Consider the following 18,437-nt stretch of genomic DNA (forward strand, 5'->3'; position numbering starts at 1 on the left):
TATAACTATTTAAAATTTAATAGAACAGTGGTCACGCTTAGAACATGCTGTCAGTTGATAAAATTGTCGAGGTTGGGACATTATATATGATTACATTTTATGATCCAGTAATAACGTTTTGCTTGAAATCCAACTTCTCTTAACCATTAGTCCACATTATTAAACTCCTGTATCTTATCTCTCCTCATGGCCACATTCTTTAGACTCCAGAGATTTTCCTGCTGGCCTGCCTTTTCTCTAGCTGAGGGGCTTTACAATTTGTACCAATTCTTCTGTGGAGCTGGATGGGAATGGTGTACGAGTAATTAAAGAAGATCTGTAATACTACCTTTTTCCACATGGGTAAAGCCAGCTTTATAATATTTACCCATTAAATAAACTTTCTACAGGCATTACAATACCGAGCGGGAACCTAACGCATAGACTGTCAATGTTACAAGTAACATATTTTTCATGACAGTTCAATTGAAATGCACATTAACTGTTTCTAATGTGAAAAATCAAATCAAATGCTATAAACATTTTGATGGAAAGATTATCCGTGACCCATGCAAATGTAAGTCCTAGTGACACTCTGATATACAAAACACAGGAAGCCTTGTGTTACTCTCCAACTTTTTAATAAATATATACAAGTCATACCCAGTGGCATATGATTTATTTAATACAGGCAGATCATTGTACAAGGGCTAAGGGGAAGGAGGGGCCACTGTTAAAATGTTCCCTTTCAAATAGCAAACTGAACACCACCATATTGAACATGTCAATCTGCGCCCATAAAGTGGCAGTGAAAGGGTGCAGCACTATTTTCCGATTCTCTGCACCACCCAGTCCTGCTGGCAAAGAGGGCAGCGATTGTTCTGTTTTACCCACAGCGACATGCAGCAGTTGTGGAAGGAGTGGTTACATTCTCCCCAAACCACTGTAAGACAAACAAAAATAATTTTATTTTGTTTTACCATAGAAAAGGTGATTCTCTTCCAAACGCAGAAATATTTATGGTTCATATCCCTCAAATAAGAAATTATTATGATAATCACTGACTATGTTTAATAAAAAAAATGCTAGAGGTGTTAACAGCTAATAGGTAGAAGTCTGTCAATATAATATGAACATCTGGATCCATGAATGAGCATCAAAGATTATGGGGCAAAGACAGGAGAATGGGGTTGAGATGGAAAAATAAATCAGCCTTGATCAAATGGGGCGGCACTATGGCTCAATACAGCTCAATACAGTTGCTGCCTTACAGCGCTGGATACCAAGGTTCAATCCTGACTACGGGTGCTGTCTGTACAGAATTCGTACATTCTCCCCGTGACCTGCGTGGGTTTTCTCCAAGATTTTCGGTTTCCTCCCACTACAAAGATGTACAGGTTTGTAGGTTAATTGGCTTGGAATAAAATGTAAATTGTCCCTAGTGTGTATAGGATAGTGTTAATGTGCGGGGACCATTGGTCGGTGCAGACTCGGTGGGCCAAAGGGCCTGTTTCCACGCCATATCTCTAAATTCAACTAAACAAATGGGAGAGGATATTTGATGGGTCCAATGGCATAATTCTGCTCCAATGCCTGATGGTCCTATGTTCTGTCCTCATACCATTATTAATTTAAATTTCACTTGATTAGTTTACAGTAACTTTGTCCATATTATTTATTCTTTGGCACATGCTGGTTGTGATCAGTATTATAAAGAGCTAATCCTGTCCTCAATAGATGACAATCAATGTGAGTTTTCTCCATATAATAAAACCAAACTTGCAAAATTGCAGGCAATCAACGAGACTGCAGGAAGGGACAGAACACAAGGGAAGAACTCACCAACACAATCCTCTTGTTTGTTTTCAGCTTGACATCGAAGACATGCATCTAAACAAAGAAACAAATAGTTTAACAGTTCAGTGGAAATTAAAGATCTAAAAATCAAATCATTTTTGTGATAGTGACTCGACCGCACTGTGAAATACTGTAACCCAGATGTTTTTATGGTGCAAGTGATATGAATCTTGGATGTTGTGGGGATGTTCTTTTACAGGGCGGCACAGTGGAGCACGTGACTTACAGTGCCAGAGACCCAGGTTCAATCCTGACTGCACGTGCGGTCTGTATGGAGTGTGTACGTCCCCCTGTGACGTGGGTTTCTCTACATGCTCCAGTTTCTTCCCACATTCCAAAGACATGCAGGTTAATAGGTTAATTGGCTTCTGTAAAATTGTTTTTAGTGTGTAGGATAGAGTTAAGGGCCTGTCCCACTTAGGCGATTTTTTAGGCGACTGTCATAGTTGCAGCAGGTCGCCGAAAAACCAGTGACTGGACCCTCCTAAGACAATGTGCATGACAATGTCTACAACAAGCTACAACAACCTACCACCTAGTCGATGTCAAGCTACGGCAAGTTTCCAACAACCGATGACCCATTAGGACGTCCACCTACGACAACCGAAGTCAGCCTATGTCCACAAGCTACGACCCTGTTGGCGACAACTGAAGACAATTCAGTCGCCGGTTGCGTAGGTAGTCGCTAATGGAATTTACCAAAGTCAGCACCAGCGGCAACCTACGACAGCACCTACGTCAGGAGAAGTCAAGCTACGTCCATTGGCGTCAACCCACTGTCGCCAACATTTTTTGAACATGTTGAAAATCCAGTGGTGACCAGAAAGACGTTATGACTCTTTGGGCGACTGAGGAGACTACTCACGACCATACAGGTGATACCCCGGCGACCATGTGGCGACAGCCTAGTCACCTGTAATCGCCTAAAAAATAGCCTAAGTGGGACAGGCCCTTTAGTGTACGGGTGATCGTTGGTCGACGATTGTTGGTCAGTGGGCCAAAGGGTCTGTTTCTACGCTGTATATCTAAACTAAACTAATCTCTGAGGCCCGGAGTCTCCTCATAGGGATTAGATGTAGAACCTTGATGACATTGTGAACAGGTCTTCAACAGCAAACCTCATTCTAAATCGGGGTGGGGGAGGGGGAGATAATGTGAATATATGGCTTAGATGGGGCAGAGTCTATACAGATTCCTTTCTAATGTCACAAGTCTTCAGGCAGTGTGGTGACACTTCAAACTGATCCCAGTTGAAACTTTAATTTTTTTTACTCACTGTTTTCCAGCGAATCCCTTTGAACGTATTGTCATCTTCATTCTGCTCTATATCCACCTCTTCTGAAAGACCATCTATTGAAAATCAGCTTTGTGAACCACCATTTGTTCAACACTGATTTCTGCCGGTGGTGAATTAAGCCTAATTGTTTTTTGATCTGGGATTATGTTTGCCCTTCTTTGGAACATCAACAAAACCAAGAAGTTATCATGGCTTCAGAAAGGGAAAGCGGGAAAATTGCCTGCTAGTTTACATTGGTGGGTCGGCAGTGGAGAGAGATAGATCGTAGGTTCAAAGTACTGGCTGTTAACATCTTGGATGACTTTTATCCTGGGCCCAGCGCATAGATGTAATCACAAAGAAATCACACCAGTGCCTCCACTTGCTGAGGAGTTTAAAGCGATTCAGCACTTCACCAAATACTCTAACAAACTTCTACAGATGAACTGTAGAAAGTATCCAGATTGCATGGTTGCATCATTGCATGATACAGCAGTTCCAATACACAGGAATGGAAGTAGCCGCATAGAATAGTGCACTCAGCCCAATCGATCAACAGCACAGCCATCAAAGACATCTACATGGAGTGTTGCATCAAGAAGGCAGCATCTATCATCAAGGGTCCCCACCAACCGGCCACTCCTCTCGCTGCTACCATCGGTAAGGAGGTACAGAAGCTGAAGTTCCACACCACCAGGTTCAGGGACAGCTAGTTTCCTATAACCATCAGCTTCTTCAACCGACCTGAACAGCCCTAAAACTGTCTCAGCACACAGGACACCAAGGACCATCTATTGCACTACCATGGACTCGTTTACTGATTGTGTTTTTTCATTAATGTCTTTTTTTTGCAGTAATTTCTCTTTGCACTTAGGATAATTCATGTGTGTTCGTCTAAGCCTGTGTGCCTCTGATGCTATTGAAAGCATGATTTTCATGTACCTCACTGTACATGCATTCGACAATAAATATCTGACAAAACTTTCTGCTTGGACACATTAAAATGAGATGTCCTTACATGGTATCACTCCATTTCCACCAATAACATCCATTACTTCCCCATGCCTTCTCAAAGACTACAAATGCATTTATGTTCCTCTTACTAAGACTTTTGTTAAAATCATCTTCAGTATTTCACTACTGGTAGTCTTCACGTTACTCATTTGACTCCATATGGGGTGGCACAGTGGTTGGTTCTGCTGCTTTATAACACCAGGGGCTCAGTTTTAATCCTGGCCTCAGCTGTTATTCTTGGGGGTTTGTATGTTCTCCCTCTGACAGCATAGGGTTTCTTCTGGTATTCTTCCATATCCTAAATACATGGGGCTTGATAGGTTAATTGGGCTCTGAAAATGTGTAGTAGACGAGTGATAAAGTCGAGGATTGGGGGTTGATAGTAATGTGTGAGAATGTACATACGTACCGAGGTACAGTGAAAAGCTTTTTGTTGTGAACTATTCAGTCAGCGGACTACACGATTACTGTCCACAGTGTACAGTTACAAGATAAAGGGATCAATGTACAGTGCAAGATAAAGTCCAGTAAAGTCTGATTAAAGATAATCCAAGGGTCTCCAATGAGGTAGATTGTAGCTCAGGACTGTTCTCTAGTTGTTGATAGGATGGTTCAGTTGCCTGATTACATCTGTCCCTGAATGTGGAAGTATGTGTTTTGAAACTTATGTACCTCTTGCTTGATGGGAGAAGTGGGAGTGACCGAGGAGGGACTGGTCCTTGGCAATGTTGAGTTTCTAATGTTCAATGTTGAGTTTCTAATACTCAAGCGCCTTGAGTATTAGAAAGGCGCTATATAAATCCCATCCATTATTATTATTAATGTTGGTGGCCTTGCCAAGGCAGTGTGAAGTATAGATGGAGTCAATGGAAGGGAGGTTGGTTTGTGTGATGGTCTGGGCTGCGTCCATAATTCTCTGTATTCTGGTAAATCGTTTCTGCATCCACTCCAAAGCCTGCACATCCTTCTTATAATGGGGCGACTAGAACTGTATGCAAAACTCCATGTGGTCTAAACATTTCTCCATTTCAAGCCATACTTCCTTCCAGTTCCATCCTCATTCACTGCAAAGCACCCACCCCCACTTCTTACCCACAGCCATGCACCCCTACCCCACCCACTCCCTAACCCCACATATTCTCTCCCCACCCCTTACACTCACCCATGTACCCACACACTCACCCCTTGCAATACACTGCTTCCCACATCCACAATCCCTAATCCTCAACACTCCCTAACCCCACATACCGTCCCCATTCCTACTTCTAACCCCCAGCACCCACACCCGTCCCCTCTCAGACACCCGCACCCTGTGGGGTTTGGTCACATTCAGTTCTGGTTGCGCCAGTGGAGGATGTGAAGGCTGTGGAGAGGTTGCAGGGTTTAGCAGAGGCCGACTCCCCATCCCCACCTCATGCCCGAACCTCCCCCCTCCCCCCCTCCCTCCCTCGCACCCTCTCCCCCCGCAGCGTCCCGTCTCCGCCACCACATTGTGAAGGTGCTCTTGTCCCAGACACAGACCCCGCTCTCCCCGCCGCCCAGACCCCGGCCCAGACCCCGGCCCAGACCCCGCTCTCCCCGCCGCCCAGACCCCGGCCCAGACCCCGGCCCAGACCCCGCTCTCCCCGCCGCCCAGACCCCGGCCCAGACCCCGGCCCAGCCCCGGCTCTCCCCGCCGCCCAGACCCAGACCCCGGCCCAGACCCCGCTCTCCCCGCCGCCCAGACCCAGACCCCAGACCCCGGCCCAGACCCAGCCCCAGACCCAGGCCCCGGCTCCTCACCCATCACCTGCACCCGGCAAATGGCGCAGGTGTCGCACTCCACGTCCCAGCTCCACATGGCCACGGCGTTCCACTTCTTCAGCGTAAACATCTTGTCTCCGGACTTTCCGCCCGTCGCCATCACATTGCGAACACAAGCCGTTTCCTCCTTCACGCCCGCCATTTGCCCCGGGGATCGCGGCTACCTGCAACACCCCACCACGGCCGCTAGAGGGCGCAGCGCTACCTGCAACGCCCCACCGCGGCCGCTCGAGGGCGCAGCGCTACCTGCAACGCCCCACCGCGGCCGCTAGAGGGCGCAGCGTTACCTGCAACGCCACACCGCGGCCGCTAGAGGGCGCAGCGCTACCTGCAACGCCACACCGCGGCCGTTAGAGCGCGCAGCGCTACCTGCAACACCCCACCGCGGCCGCTAGAGGGCGCAGCGCTACCTGCAACGCCCCACCGCAGCCGCTAGAGGGCGCAGCGCTACCTGCAACGCCCCACCGCGGCCGCTAGAGGGCGCAGCGCTACCTGCAACGCCCCACCGCGGCTGCCAGAGGGGGCAACGACCTCGTGTAACACCATCCCCGGGTTAGGAACGCTCGACCTCAACCCGCGAGTCCGGAAAAGTGTCCCGACTCGATACGTCACTTATCCATGTTCTCCAATAGACAATAGGTGCAGGAGTAGGCCATTTAGCTGCCTGACCTGCTGCGTTACTCTAGCACTTTATGTCTTGAATTGGTCCCAGTTGATGCCCATTTGCGAGTCCTATCCAGAGACAGAGCGCCCCAACTGTGCAGCTGGTAGAGCCACTGCCACACAGCGCAACAGACCCAGGTTCGATCCTGATCCTGGCGTGCTGTCTGTGTGGAGTTTGTACGTTCTCCTTGCAACCGCGTCTGTTTTCTCCGGTTGCTCCGGTTTACACTCCGGTTTGCAAATAAACTGGAGGTAGGCTGTGGGCCGAGCATCAAAAATCTGTCTAGAAATCAGTTTTTGTGACCCACGTCACAGAACTACATGATATTTTCCACAGATTTAGATGAAATATAATTGAGAAGGATGTCATAACTCGTCATTGTCAAAAGTTGCACATTAATTAATTAAACTAATTAGAAAATGAGCGGGAAAGTAAGCGCCATCTAGTGGCGAATGCCCATATTACACTATGGGCAGCCTATTTCCGTGTTGCAGTCCATTTAAACTATATATGATTATGATTAAACTATTTATGATATATATTTACGTCATATATATATATATATTAAGTATAATTATATTATATTAAAATAATATGAATATAATTATGAGTGTTTTTTTGGGTGAGGGCAGTTCTTGTGGGTTCCTCCCTTTACCGAACCCCACTGATTGCCAGTGTGCAGAGTGGGGATCACGGCCATAGTGGGACTAGGGCAGTGCCAGGCTCGGGGACAATCCTGCAAGGCATCTTCCAGTCGCTTTAATAGGAATTTTAATGCGACTGCAGCAGAGGTCCCAGGTTTTAAGGGCTCATGAACCTGCCTAATTAAAGGGTCAGGCCAGATCCTCTGGGTTCCCACTTTTACTGAACCCCATTGACTGCCATAGTGGGGAGAGTGGGGGTAATGGCCATAGTGGGACTGGGGCAGTGCCAGGCTGGGTGGCGGACCTGTAAGAGACCTGTCTTATTTCTGATGTAAATGTCACATCCTGACCAATAATTGAATGCTCTGATGTTTACTCGATGAGTATTCATTTAAAGCTACAATGAGCCTATATATATGATAGAGACCCCCTCCGATGGTGCCTTTGCAAATGAGGGCTATTACCTTTAACCTAAAATAACCCTAAAAGTGTTGCATTCTTTGAGTAAATTAGTTTGTGCGTGTGTTTGTGTATACCTGTCAAACGTGTATCTGTGGATGTGTGGATGTATGTGTGGATGTATGTGTGTGGATGTATGTGTGTGCATGGATGTCTGCGTGCGGATGGATGTGTGTGTGTGTGAGGATGTATGTGTGCATGTATGTGATTGTGTGTGCATGCATGGAAGTGTGCGTACGGATGGATGTGTGTGTGGATGTGTGTATGTATGTGTGGATGGGTGAGCTGTTGCACTGTCATTCACCAGCACGCCATTATCATAAATAATTCACTCATTGTTTAAATAATTTGACCAAATAAACAGTGAAACGATCGACACTAAAATAAAACTTTATATAATCATTTATTTCCCCAATTTATTTGTTTACATTACATCTGATCTTCATCTGAATATCCTTCATCAGATTCCAAGTCTTTTGATAAGTTTTGATAAGTCCATTGATAAGTTAGTTCAAGTTCAAGTGGAGGGTCAGGCAGAGGCTACAAAAAAAAGCATCTCATTGTCATTGTCTGCATGGACTTCAATTCATAACATTTCAACCTTAATGTTAATGAGAATAACACTGTTACTACCATAGATAAATTAGTTCAAGTTCACATACACCAATTAATTTCTTACATAAACATCAGCCATTTCTGACCATTTCTCACTCCAATGGCAGCCTATAAAGTGCAATGAATATTCCTCCATTTTTCTTCCGTGGTCAGGGCCTGGAAATGGCCGCTCCGGACAGCACTAAGCACAGCCTCTCCCCCCCCCCCCCCTCTGCCCGCGGTGCTGATCCAAACACACTCCACGGCTCCGCGTTCACGAATCGGCCGCTTTTTAATTGAGACCGCGGCTTCACTATGTTAAGTACATAGGCCCCGCGATCGGAGCACTTTTTCCCGGTAAGTTATCGCTGGCATTAGTGAAAATGTTTAATTGAATGTACAGCCTCCAAATCTCATTTTTTCACATTATAAAACGGTGCAATTAAATTAATTAAAGTCCATACAGATTAGTTTTCATAAATTCAGACTTTAGATCTTACCTTTCAGTTTGAGTTGATGCAGAAAGTTTCACTGGTTTCACAACTTTGTGTTGCAGCACCTCAGCAGGGACTTTGCTTTCAAGACTCTTCCACTTCTATCCACTTAGCTGCACATTCTTCAAACTTCTTAATGCTTTTCTCACTAAATTGAATTGCCCTGCTGCAAGTTTCCATGACATGTATTCCACAGAACAACAAAGAACCTTCATCGGAATCTCCAGTAAAACAGGCATCAGTGAAGTCCTCTCAGCCATGTTGTGTGCTCCCTGCCTAGCTAGCCTAAAACAAGGCGCGTGATTGGCCAACTGGCATATAACTCAATGTTAAACGTGCTTTGATTGGACGAAAAATACCCGAAATATTTCCGGTTTTTCTCTAATTTATTAAAAATGTGCAAGTCTTGTTCTTGACGTGTTTCAGGGGTGATTTGTATAATACTTTTACACAATATGTGAAAATTTCATGTAGTTCTGTGACTTGGGCCACGAAACTAGAATAAAGCTCCTCGGCCCACAGCCTAAGGTGAGAAATGACCAGAATCACAGAGGGGGAGCATCGAGAGAGGGTGTTGCAGAAATACCATTGGAGAGAGGAGGCTGTCTTCTAAGTAGGCATACCTTGAGGAGTGTGGGAAGCATGTCCTCTCAAACCTGTTGCTAATGGAATGTATGGGAAAGCAGAATAATGTAAATACAGAAGGCAAATATAAGAGTTTAATATAAGAGCCTATTTACTTTTCTCCATAGATGCTGCCTCACCCGCTGAGTTTCTCCAGTATTTTTGTCTACCATAAGAGTCAAGAGTGTTTTATTGTCATATGTCCCAGATAGAATAATGAAATTCTTACTTGCAGCAGCACAACGGAATATGTAAACATAGTACACTGTAAACAATATAATAAACAAGCAAGAAAAAAAAGTTCAGTGTGTGAATATACACACATACTCACAAATACACATATATATGTACTGTAGACTATATATATATCTATGATCTATATCTATGTGTATTTGTAATATATTGTAATTATCAATGTTGTGATTATCAAATACATTATTAGCTGTATATATTAGCTGTAATCAATGGCTTTTTATGAATATCTGGTATTAGATAATTACAACATTGATAATTACAATATTTTGTGTATAAAGAGTATGTTAGGAAAACAAAAAGACAAACTCCAGAGTCCACTTCAACATCAAGACCTTACAGTGCATTCTGCAGACAGTAATGTTGAAGTACAGGTCCACCACTGAGTTGTCGCCCCCCCTCCCCCCTGTGGTTCCAGAGCCTTGTTGCATTATCCGTTTTGCCAGACCTACAGAGGTCATGGCTCATGGGACCAAGACACTGGCCCGCAAAGTTGTCCGTGGAAGTCGGCAATGGGAACGGATCTGCTGGCTCTGGCCGGGCCGGAGTTTCAGAACCCAAGCCACAGGAGGAAAACTCAAACCGCCAATTGCCACAGAAGTTGCCATTGGGTCAAGATCAGCTGCCTCATCACCTCATTATCGGGGGGCTTCCAGGGAGGGAATTCAAGCACGCTCTTGCAATTTTATCTGGATTAAAGGAGGTGCCGGACCACCAGTTGGCGGTGGACCTATACTACATTTGACCAGCAGAGGGTGCTGCGATGCCTTGTGGTGACAGTCGACAACAAGGTTTAATTTTCATCAGTTGCATCGGTCGAAAAACTGACATTGAAATATCAGCCTTGAACAAGGCTGGACTGGAAACCTCTGTATACCGCCTGCCTTCCCTCCATGCTCTCAGTATTGATGTTGGGTCTCAACGTGAAACGTTGTTTTCTCTGGAACGCCGGAGGTTACTGGGAGACCTGGTGGAAGTATATACAAGTATGGGAGGCATAAAAAAGGTGTACAGCCAGAACCGTTTTTCCCAGGATGAAAAAATCAAATACTAGAGGGCAGAGCTTTAAGGTGAGAAGGGAAAAGTTTAAAGGAGATGTGCAGGAAACCTTTCTTCAGACTGAGAGTAGAGGTGGGGAGGACGGGAATAAATAGAAGGCGAGGAAGCCCCCCACCCCTACTTTCAGTCTGAAGAAGAGTTCCGACGTGAAACCTCACCTGGCCTCTTTCTCCAGGGATGCTGCCTGTCCCGCATAGTTACCCCAGCATTTTGTGTCCATCCTCGGTATAAACCAGCTTTGAGGTTCCTTCCTACATAAATGGATGATACACAGTTGGATGTTGTCATCTTATCGTGGAAGCTACAGCTGTGGCTGTAGATGGCGACCCCATTGCTTGTTATCTAGTCACCGCTTCCCTCCTAGGATGGAATGCACTAATCATCGCTTAATATTTATAAAACCGCTTCTGCAACCAGCGTCAATATTGAACACGTAAAACAATACGATATGTCTCAATCAATGGCTTCACATCTGTATCATGAGCAGGCTGCTTTCCCATGGAGTAGAAACAAAGAACTGCAGATGCTAGTTTATACCAAAGATAGACACAAAGTGCTGGGGTAACAGGATCAGTCTGAGTCAGCATGGATTTACAAAGGGGAAATCATGTTTGACAAATCTTTTAGAATTTTTTCAGGATGTAACAAGAAAAACGGACAAGGGAGAGCCAGTGGATGTAGTGTACCTGGACTTTCAGAAAGCCTTCTGATAAGGTCCCACACAGGAGATTAATGGGCAAAATTAGAGCACATGGTATTGGGGGTAGGGTATTGACATGGGTAGAAAATTGGTTGGCAGACAGGAAACAAAGAGTAGGGATTAACGGATCCCTTTCAAAATGGCAGGCAGTGACTAGTAGGGTGCCGCAAGGCTCGGTGCTGGGACCGCAGCTATTTACAATATACATTAATGATTTAGATGAAGTCATTAAAAATAACATTAGCAATTTTGCAGATGACACAAAGCTGGGTGACAGTGTGAATTGTGAAGAGGATGCTATGAGGATGCAGGGTGACTTGGATAGGTTGGGTGAGTGGTCAGATGCATGGCAGATGCAGTTTAATGTGGATAAATGGGAGGTTATCCACAGGAAGGCATATTATTATCTGAATGGTGTCAAGTTAGGAAAAGGGGAAGTACAATGAGACCTGGGTGCCCTAGTACATCAGACACTGAAAGTAAGCAAGCAGGTTCAACAGGCAGTGAAGAAAGGTTGGCCTTCATAACAAAAGTAGTTGAGTATAGGAGCAAAGAGGTCCTTCTGCAGTTGTGCAGGGTCCTGGTGAGTCCACACCTGGAGTATTGTGTGCAGTTTTAGTCTCCTAATTTGAGGAAGGACACTCTTGCTATTGAGGGAGTGCAGCGTAGGTTCACGAGGTTAATTCCCGGGATGGTGGGACTGTCATATGATGAAAGAATGGAGCGACTAGGCTTGTATTCACTGTAATTTAGAAGGATGAGAGGGTATCTTATAGAAACACTAGACTAAGTGGGACCCAACTGTCACACAGGAGGCTTGGTCCCCAAACGCAATATTCCACCACTCACCCATAGCCCCCAACTGCACAGGCGCAGCTCATTTCCCCTCATCTCTAGCACTCTCCCCCCCTCCTCTTCACCCTCCCTCTTCAATCCCCTCTCCTCTTCCCCTCCCCAATCCCTCCCTCACCTCTCTCTCCCTCTCCATTCCTCTACCCTCAGTCACTCCCTCCCTCTCTCCATAACTCCTCTCCCCTCCCTACCCCCTCCTATCCCTCTATCCCCTTAGAGCCAGTTCTCAGACCCTCGACTCGGCCCGGAAGCACCAGCAGCTACGGCCACCACCGGCGTGTGGGCTGGGGGGGGGGAAGGTCAGGGAGGGGGACCAGAGGGGAAGGGGCTGGAGCTGCGGGGCGTTGTGATGGCGGTGCGTTTGAGACTCATAGCGGGCGCTGGATGCTCTCCTCCGCCAGGATCAAACTCTCCGCTTTCCGCTTGTCGACATCTCTGACTCTGTGCTGCGCCAGGCCGCTTCCGGTCCCACCGTAAATTGTGTCTGGTTGGAGAACTCCGCCGGCTACCGGCAACGTCCCTCAGCTCCAGTAAAGACGTGATGGCGCAGGAAGTGACAGGAGAAGGGACAAATCCGCGCGGCGATGACTGGCAGGGGAGGAGATCGATCAGCGCACGCGGGGTTTTTACGATTTTTAAACCTCGCTAACTTTTACAATATACCACCGATCGGAACAAAACTTGTTGCACTTGCAGCACAGGAGAACGGTGAGTGAGCTGACGAAAATGCGTGGCGTTATCGTGTACCGTTTTTGCAAATAGATAAACCACGTAAACCTGAAGAGCACAGGATCAGAGTTTTAGTTATGTATAGATATAAAATTATTAAGGGATTGGGCTCGTTAGATGCAGGAAACATGTTCCCGATGTTGGGGGAGTCCAGAACCAGGGGCCGCAGTTTAAGAATAAAGGAAAGGTCATTTAGAACTGACATGTGGGAAAAATGTTGTCACACATCTCAGTTCTAAATTTGTTGTAATTTGTGGAATTCTCTGCCTCAGAAGGCAGTGGAGGCCTATTCACTGGATGCATTCAAAATAGAGTTAGATAGAGCTCTTAGGGCTAGCGGAATCAAGGGGTATGGGGAGAAGACAGGACGGGGTACTGATTGTGGATGATCAGTTATGATCACGTTGAATGGCGATGCTGGTTCAAAGGGCCAAATGGCCTACTCCTGCACCTATTGTCTATGTAACTCAATGGTTCAGGCAGCGTCTCCCAGAGAAAAAGGAATAGGTGACGATTCGGGTCGGGGCTCGAGTCTTTGATTTCCCAAAAACACTGATCTTCTTGCAAATAAAAGGTAGGTTGTGAGGGTGACTAAAGAGAGCCAAGCATTCCTGACAGACATTGACTTCTTGCTTATTCGAGATAGGGTCTTTATCTTAAAGATGATGCCATCTTTTGTGTAGGACGGAACTGCAGCTGCTTGTTGATACTGAAGATAAACACAAAATGCTGGAGTAACTCAGCGGAACAGGCATCATCTCTGGAGAGAAGGAATGGGTGACGTCTCGGGTCGAGTCCCTTCTTCACCCAATCTCACGTGTGGTCTCAGCAGGATAGTCTGGTCTGTGAAGAGACAATTTGTTGTCAGTCATGTCCACATTCTTCTGGTTGCTGGCTGCAGCTGAAGATAATGCTCTGAGGAAGTGCACAGCCTCACTTTGCTGGTCCAATCATCCAAATTGTTTTCTCGTCAGTGCCCGGAGGTAAGCAGTGCAATAGGGGTGGAGCAGGGCCAGATTTAGATGAAGAGAGGCCCTAGACTGTTCCACTTGTGGGGCACCTTCCAATCCCCCACCCCTATAACTAGAGGAAGATGGTCCACCAGATTGACACCGATTTGCAGCCGAGCGTGGCCAATGAGATAAGGGGCTGAAAACCTGCGCTTTTTATATATTTACTAGACTAAGTGGGACCCGTTGGGTCCCAGCTTCACACGGGAGGGCTGGTCCCTCAATGCAATATTCCACCTCTGCACCAATTCCAATATTGCTGGCCAGTGGTGGGGGGGGGGGGGCTTTCTGGAGCGCTAGTATGTGTGTTGTGGGTCAAAGGGACTGGTTTCCAGAGGGACATTGTGGGCTGAATGGATTCTTGGGCTGGCCGCTCAGTCACTCAAGCTGGGCACCTCAGTCACTCTGGCCGGGCAGCTCAGTCACTCTGGCCGGGCAGCTCAGTCACTCAGTCTGTTGTGCGCTGAAGGGACTGGTTTCCAGAGGGCTAGTATGGACATTGTGGACTGAATGGATTTTTGGACTTGCAGTTCAGTGAGTCATGGCAGGTGGGCTGGCAGTTCACTAAGTCATGGGTGGTAGGCTGGCACTTCAGTCACTTACAGCTGGTGGGCTGGCATTTCACTTACTCATGGCTGGTGGACTGGCAGCCCAGTCTCTCATGGCTGGTGGTGGCAGTTCACTCAGTCACCCGTCCTCCCTTCATCCCCCCACTCTGCTCCATGCCATTCCCCCCCCCCCCCACACGCATTCAGTCCATCTCCCCTCAATCTCCCCCCCATGCACTCTTAGTGGCTCTTTCCGACAGCGCAACCCTTCCTGCCTATTAGGTTACTATTGTGATGAAGAGCACGCAGGCATGGCAAGTGGAAAAAGGATTTATTAAAGTTTAAAATGTGAATTACTTAAAATATAACAACAATTTAAATGTTAAAGATGAGATTTATTAAGTTATTTTTTGTTGTGTCTCTTGCTGTGTTCTGCTGCTCACTGCCTCTTGATAACACTTTGCTTTTGATATAAAAAAAGACAATTTTAATATAGAGAGATTAAGCAGTCAAATTTTAACAAAGAAAATCTAAGAATTTACCTCAAAAGTCATCACGGAGTGCAGGCAGCAAGTCTAACCTCACAGCACTGCAAGGAGAGTGCAGGCCGCAAGTCCAACCTCACAGCACTCCAAGCCAATTTCACAGCATTTCAAGCAGAACACGAACACAAATACACACATACACTCATACACACACAGTCAAACACTCAAACACAGACACAGACACTCACACATACACAGACACTCATATACAGACACTCACACATACACACACTCATACACACACTCATACACAGACACTCACACACTCATCCAGACACTCACATATACGCACGCACAGACACGACGCGCACACACACATTTTAGAAGCAATAGAGACCCTTTTTGCAAGCATTTTAGAACCAATAGACGCTTTCTGCAACCATTTTAGAACCAATAGAGACACTTTCTGCAACCATTTTAGAACCAATAGTGACACTTTTTGCACCATTTTGGAACCAATAGCCACTTTTTGCAAGCATTTAGAACCAATAGAGACTCTTTTTGCAAGCATTTTAGAACCAATAGAGACTCTTTTTGCAAGCATTTTAGAACCAATAGAGACTCTTTTTGCAAGCATTTTAGAACCAATAGAGACACTTTTTGCAACCATTTCAGAACCAATAGAGACACTTTTTGCAAGCATTTTAGTCAATAGAGACACTTTTTGCAAGCATTTTAGAACCAATAGAGACACTTTCTGCAATCATTTTAGAACCAATAGAGGCACTTTCTGCAACCATTTTAGAACCAATAGAGACACTTTTTGCAAGCATTTTAGAACCAATCGACACTATTTGCAAGCATTTTAGAACCAATCGACACTATTTGCAAGCATTTTAGAACCAATCGACACTATTTGCAAGCATTTTAGAACCAATCGACACTATTTGCAAGCATTTTAGAACCAATCGACACTATTTGCAAGCATTTTAGAACCAATCGACACTATTTGCAAGCATTTTAGAAACAATAGAGGCACTGTTTGCAAGCATTTTAGAACCAATAGAGACACTTTTTACAAGCATTTTAGAACCAATTGAGACACTTTTTGCAAGCATATTAGAACCAATAGACACCATTTGCAAGCATTTTAGAACCAATAGACACCCTTTGCAAGCATTTTAGAACCAATAGACACTCTTTGCAAGCATTGTAGAACCAAAAAAGACACTTTTTAAAGCATTGTAGAACCAAAAAAGACACTTTTTGAAAGCATTTTAGAACCTATAGACACTTTTTGCAAGCATTGTAGAACCAATAGAGACACTCTTTGCAAGCATTTTAGAACCAATAGAGACACTCTTTGCAAGCATTTTAGAACCAAGAGACACTTTTTTGCAAGCATTTTAAAACCAATAGGGACACTTTTTGCAAGCATTTTAGAACCAATAGACACTTTTTGCAAGCATTTTAGCACCAATAGACACTTTTTGCAAACATTTTATAACCAATAGACACTTTTTGCAAGCATTTTAGAACCAATAGACACTTTTTGCAAGCATTTTAGAACCAATAGACACTTTTTGCATGCATTTTAGAACCACATTAAGGGCACTCACAGTTGAGTAGACATGTGTTCAGGGTTATTCACAGCTCAGAGAAACGTGACCCTCTGGCTTCCTCCATCTTGAAGAGTGAGTGAGGCACACCACTTCCAGGTTTTATAGTCCCTCCCACCAGCAGGGGCAGCAGAGAGAATGACAAATCTTTTAAAAACATTAATATCTCTCTGATTTTTCATCGATGGGAAAAATCCTCCGGTCCCGAAAGGCGGAGGGGGGCTCTGAGCGAGGTGGCCAAAAATGACGGCCGTAGGTGGCGGTGTTCTCTTGGAAATCATGCCACAGTGTGCCAAAAGCGGTCAAGATCAGAGTTTTAGTAATATAGATTTATTGCTAGTGCTAGTGTCGAGTTTTCGGCTTAAAACACTATTATTCTGAAATGAACGGCAAGGAAAATTACTGAAGGGTTGTTTCGAGACTATACTGCGTTGTGACAGCATATGTAAGAAAGGCCTATAACAGTGTCAAAAATATTATACACCTTGCAGGGCTCTCACTTAATTTATTTTCTCAGTTGTCAACCGGGCAACCTTGGCAGCTTTTTAAGTTGCCAAATGACAGTTTAGGTGGTCATTTAAGACGGCTTGCATGACGCATGCGATAATGTGCTCGGACGAAGTGCGTAGTTACCAGTCGGAATTATGCTAAATGAAGCATTCACATATTATTTCTGCTTCAAATAAAGTCACAAACTAAACATATTCATCAATCAAGACATGATATATACCACAATGTCAAGCAGCAAAAATTATAATACAGTATCTCAACTCTTTTTACACGTTGCAATGAATGCAATTTCTATTATTTCTTTCCACTTCCAAACAAAAATGTGGTTGGATTATTCAGCGTATGATCAACCTCGGTGAGACCAAGCGTATGCTTGGCGATCGCTTCGCACAACACCTCCACTCAGTTCGCAATAACCAACCTGATCTCCCGGTGGCTCAACACTTCAACTCCCCCTCGCATTCCAAATCCGACCGTTCTGTCCTGGGCCTCCTCTGCGCATGTGCAGGGGGAGGATGTGTTGGCCGTAGCAGTGCGCATGTGCAAGGCGGCCGGCCGTGCCGGCGGATGAGAAGCGAGCGGAGAGCGGAGACCCGGCGGAGACGGAGAGTGACAGAGAGAGAGAGAGATAGAGAGGGGAACCCGCCCAGAGTTGAACGGCAGGTGTCCTGCCTTGGCCGGAGGCTCCCTAGATTTTGAGGCCCTAGGCTTCAGCCTATGAAGCCAAGTGGTAAATCCGGCTCTGGGTGGAGCATGGTGAACCTTTTACTTGCTCTGGGACAACCATGCAGAGGGTGTCCAGTGGCAGAAGATTCATTGTATACAGTGCGATGAATAGATCATGGAATGTAGACCTGCACAATAAAGAAACAGCCTTACAACATTTGGTCCAAACATGAGGCTAAGTTAATCTCCATTCCCTGCATGTACATGTGCCTATCTAAAAGCCTCTATCGTATCTGCTTCCACTACCACCACCCTTGGTGCAGGCACACACCACTCCTTACAGCTAATACCCTCTAATACAGGCAACATTCGGGTAAACCTGTTCTGCACCCTTCCACAGCCTTCACATCCTTCCTGCAATGAGGTGACCAGAACTGCACGCATTCTGTGGCCTTTACCTGCTCGATTTTAGAAGGTTGAGGGGGGAACTCATTGAAACTTGCAGAATAATGAAAGGCTGTGGAAAGGATGTTTCCACTGGTGGGAGAGTCTAGGACCAGAGGTCGTAGCCTCAGAATTAAAGGGCACTCTTTTAGGGT

General features: G+C 45.6%; 1 protein-coding gene across 2 annotated transcripts; it reads right to left on the reverse strand.

Annotated features, from left to right (window-relative positions):
* Positions 1 to 603: 603 nt before the first annotated feature.
* On the reverse strand, positions 604 to 6,123 carry rnf7 (ring finger protein 7). Of its 2 annotated transcripts, none has more exons than XM_033031920.1 (3): positions 5,909 to 6,123; positions 1,822 to 1,869; positions 604 to 922 (listed from the first exon to the last, which is right to left on the reverse strand). In XM_033031920.1, the coding sequence occupies exons 1-3, from the start codon at positions 6,069 to 6,071 to the stop codon at positions 804 to 806; spliced, it is 330 nt and encodes a 109-aa protein (XP_032887811.1). In that variant the 5' UTR covers positions 6,072 to 6,123; the 3' UTR covers positions 604 to 803. The 2 variants fall into 2 exon arrangements, with proteins under 2 accessions (XP_032887811.1, XP_032887812.1); XM_033031921.1 differs by having other exon boundaries at positions 866 to 922; positions 5,916 to 6,118.
* Positions 6,124 to 18,437: the final 12,314 nt, after the last annotated feature.

The sequence above is a fragment of the Amblyraja radiata genome, chromosome 13 (assembly GCF_010909765.2).
Source record: "Amblyraja radiata isolate CabotCenter1 chromosome 13, sAmbRad1.1.pri, whole genome shotgun sequence".
Classification (NCBI taxonomy): domain Eukaryota; kingdom Metazoa; phylum Chordata; class Chondrichthyes; order Rajiformes; family Rajidae; genus Amblyraja; species Amblyraja radiata.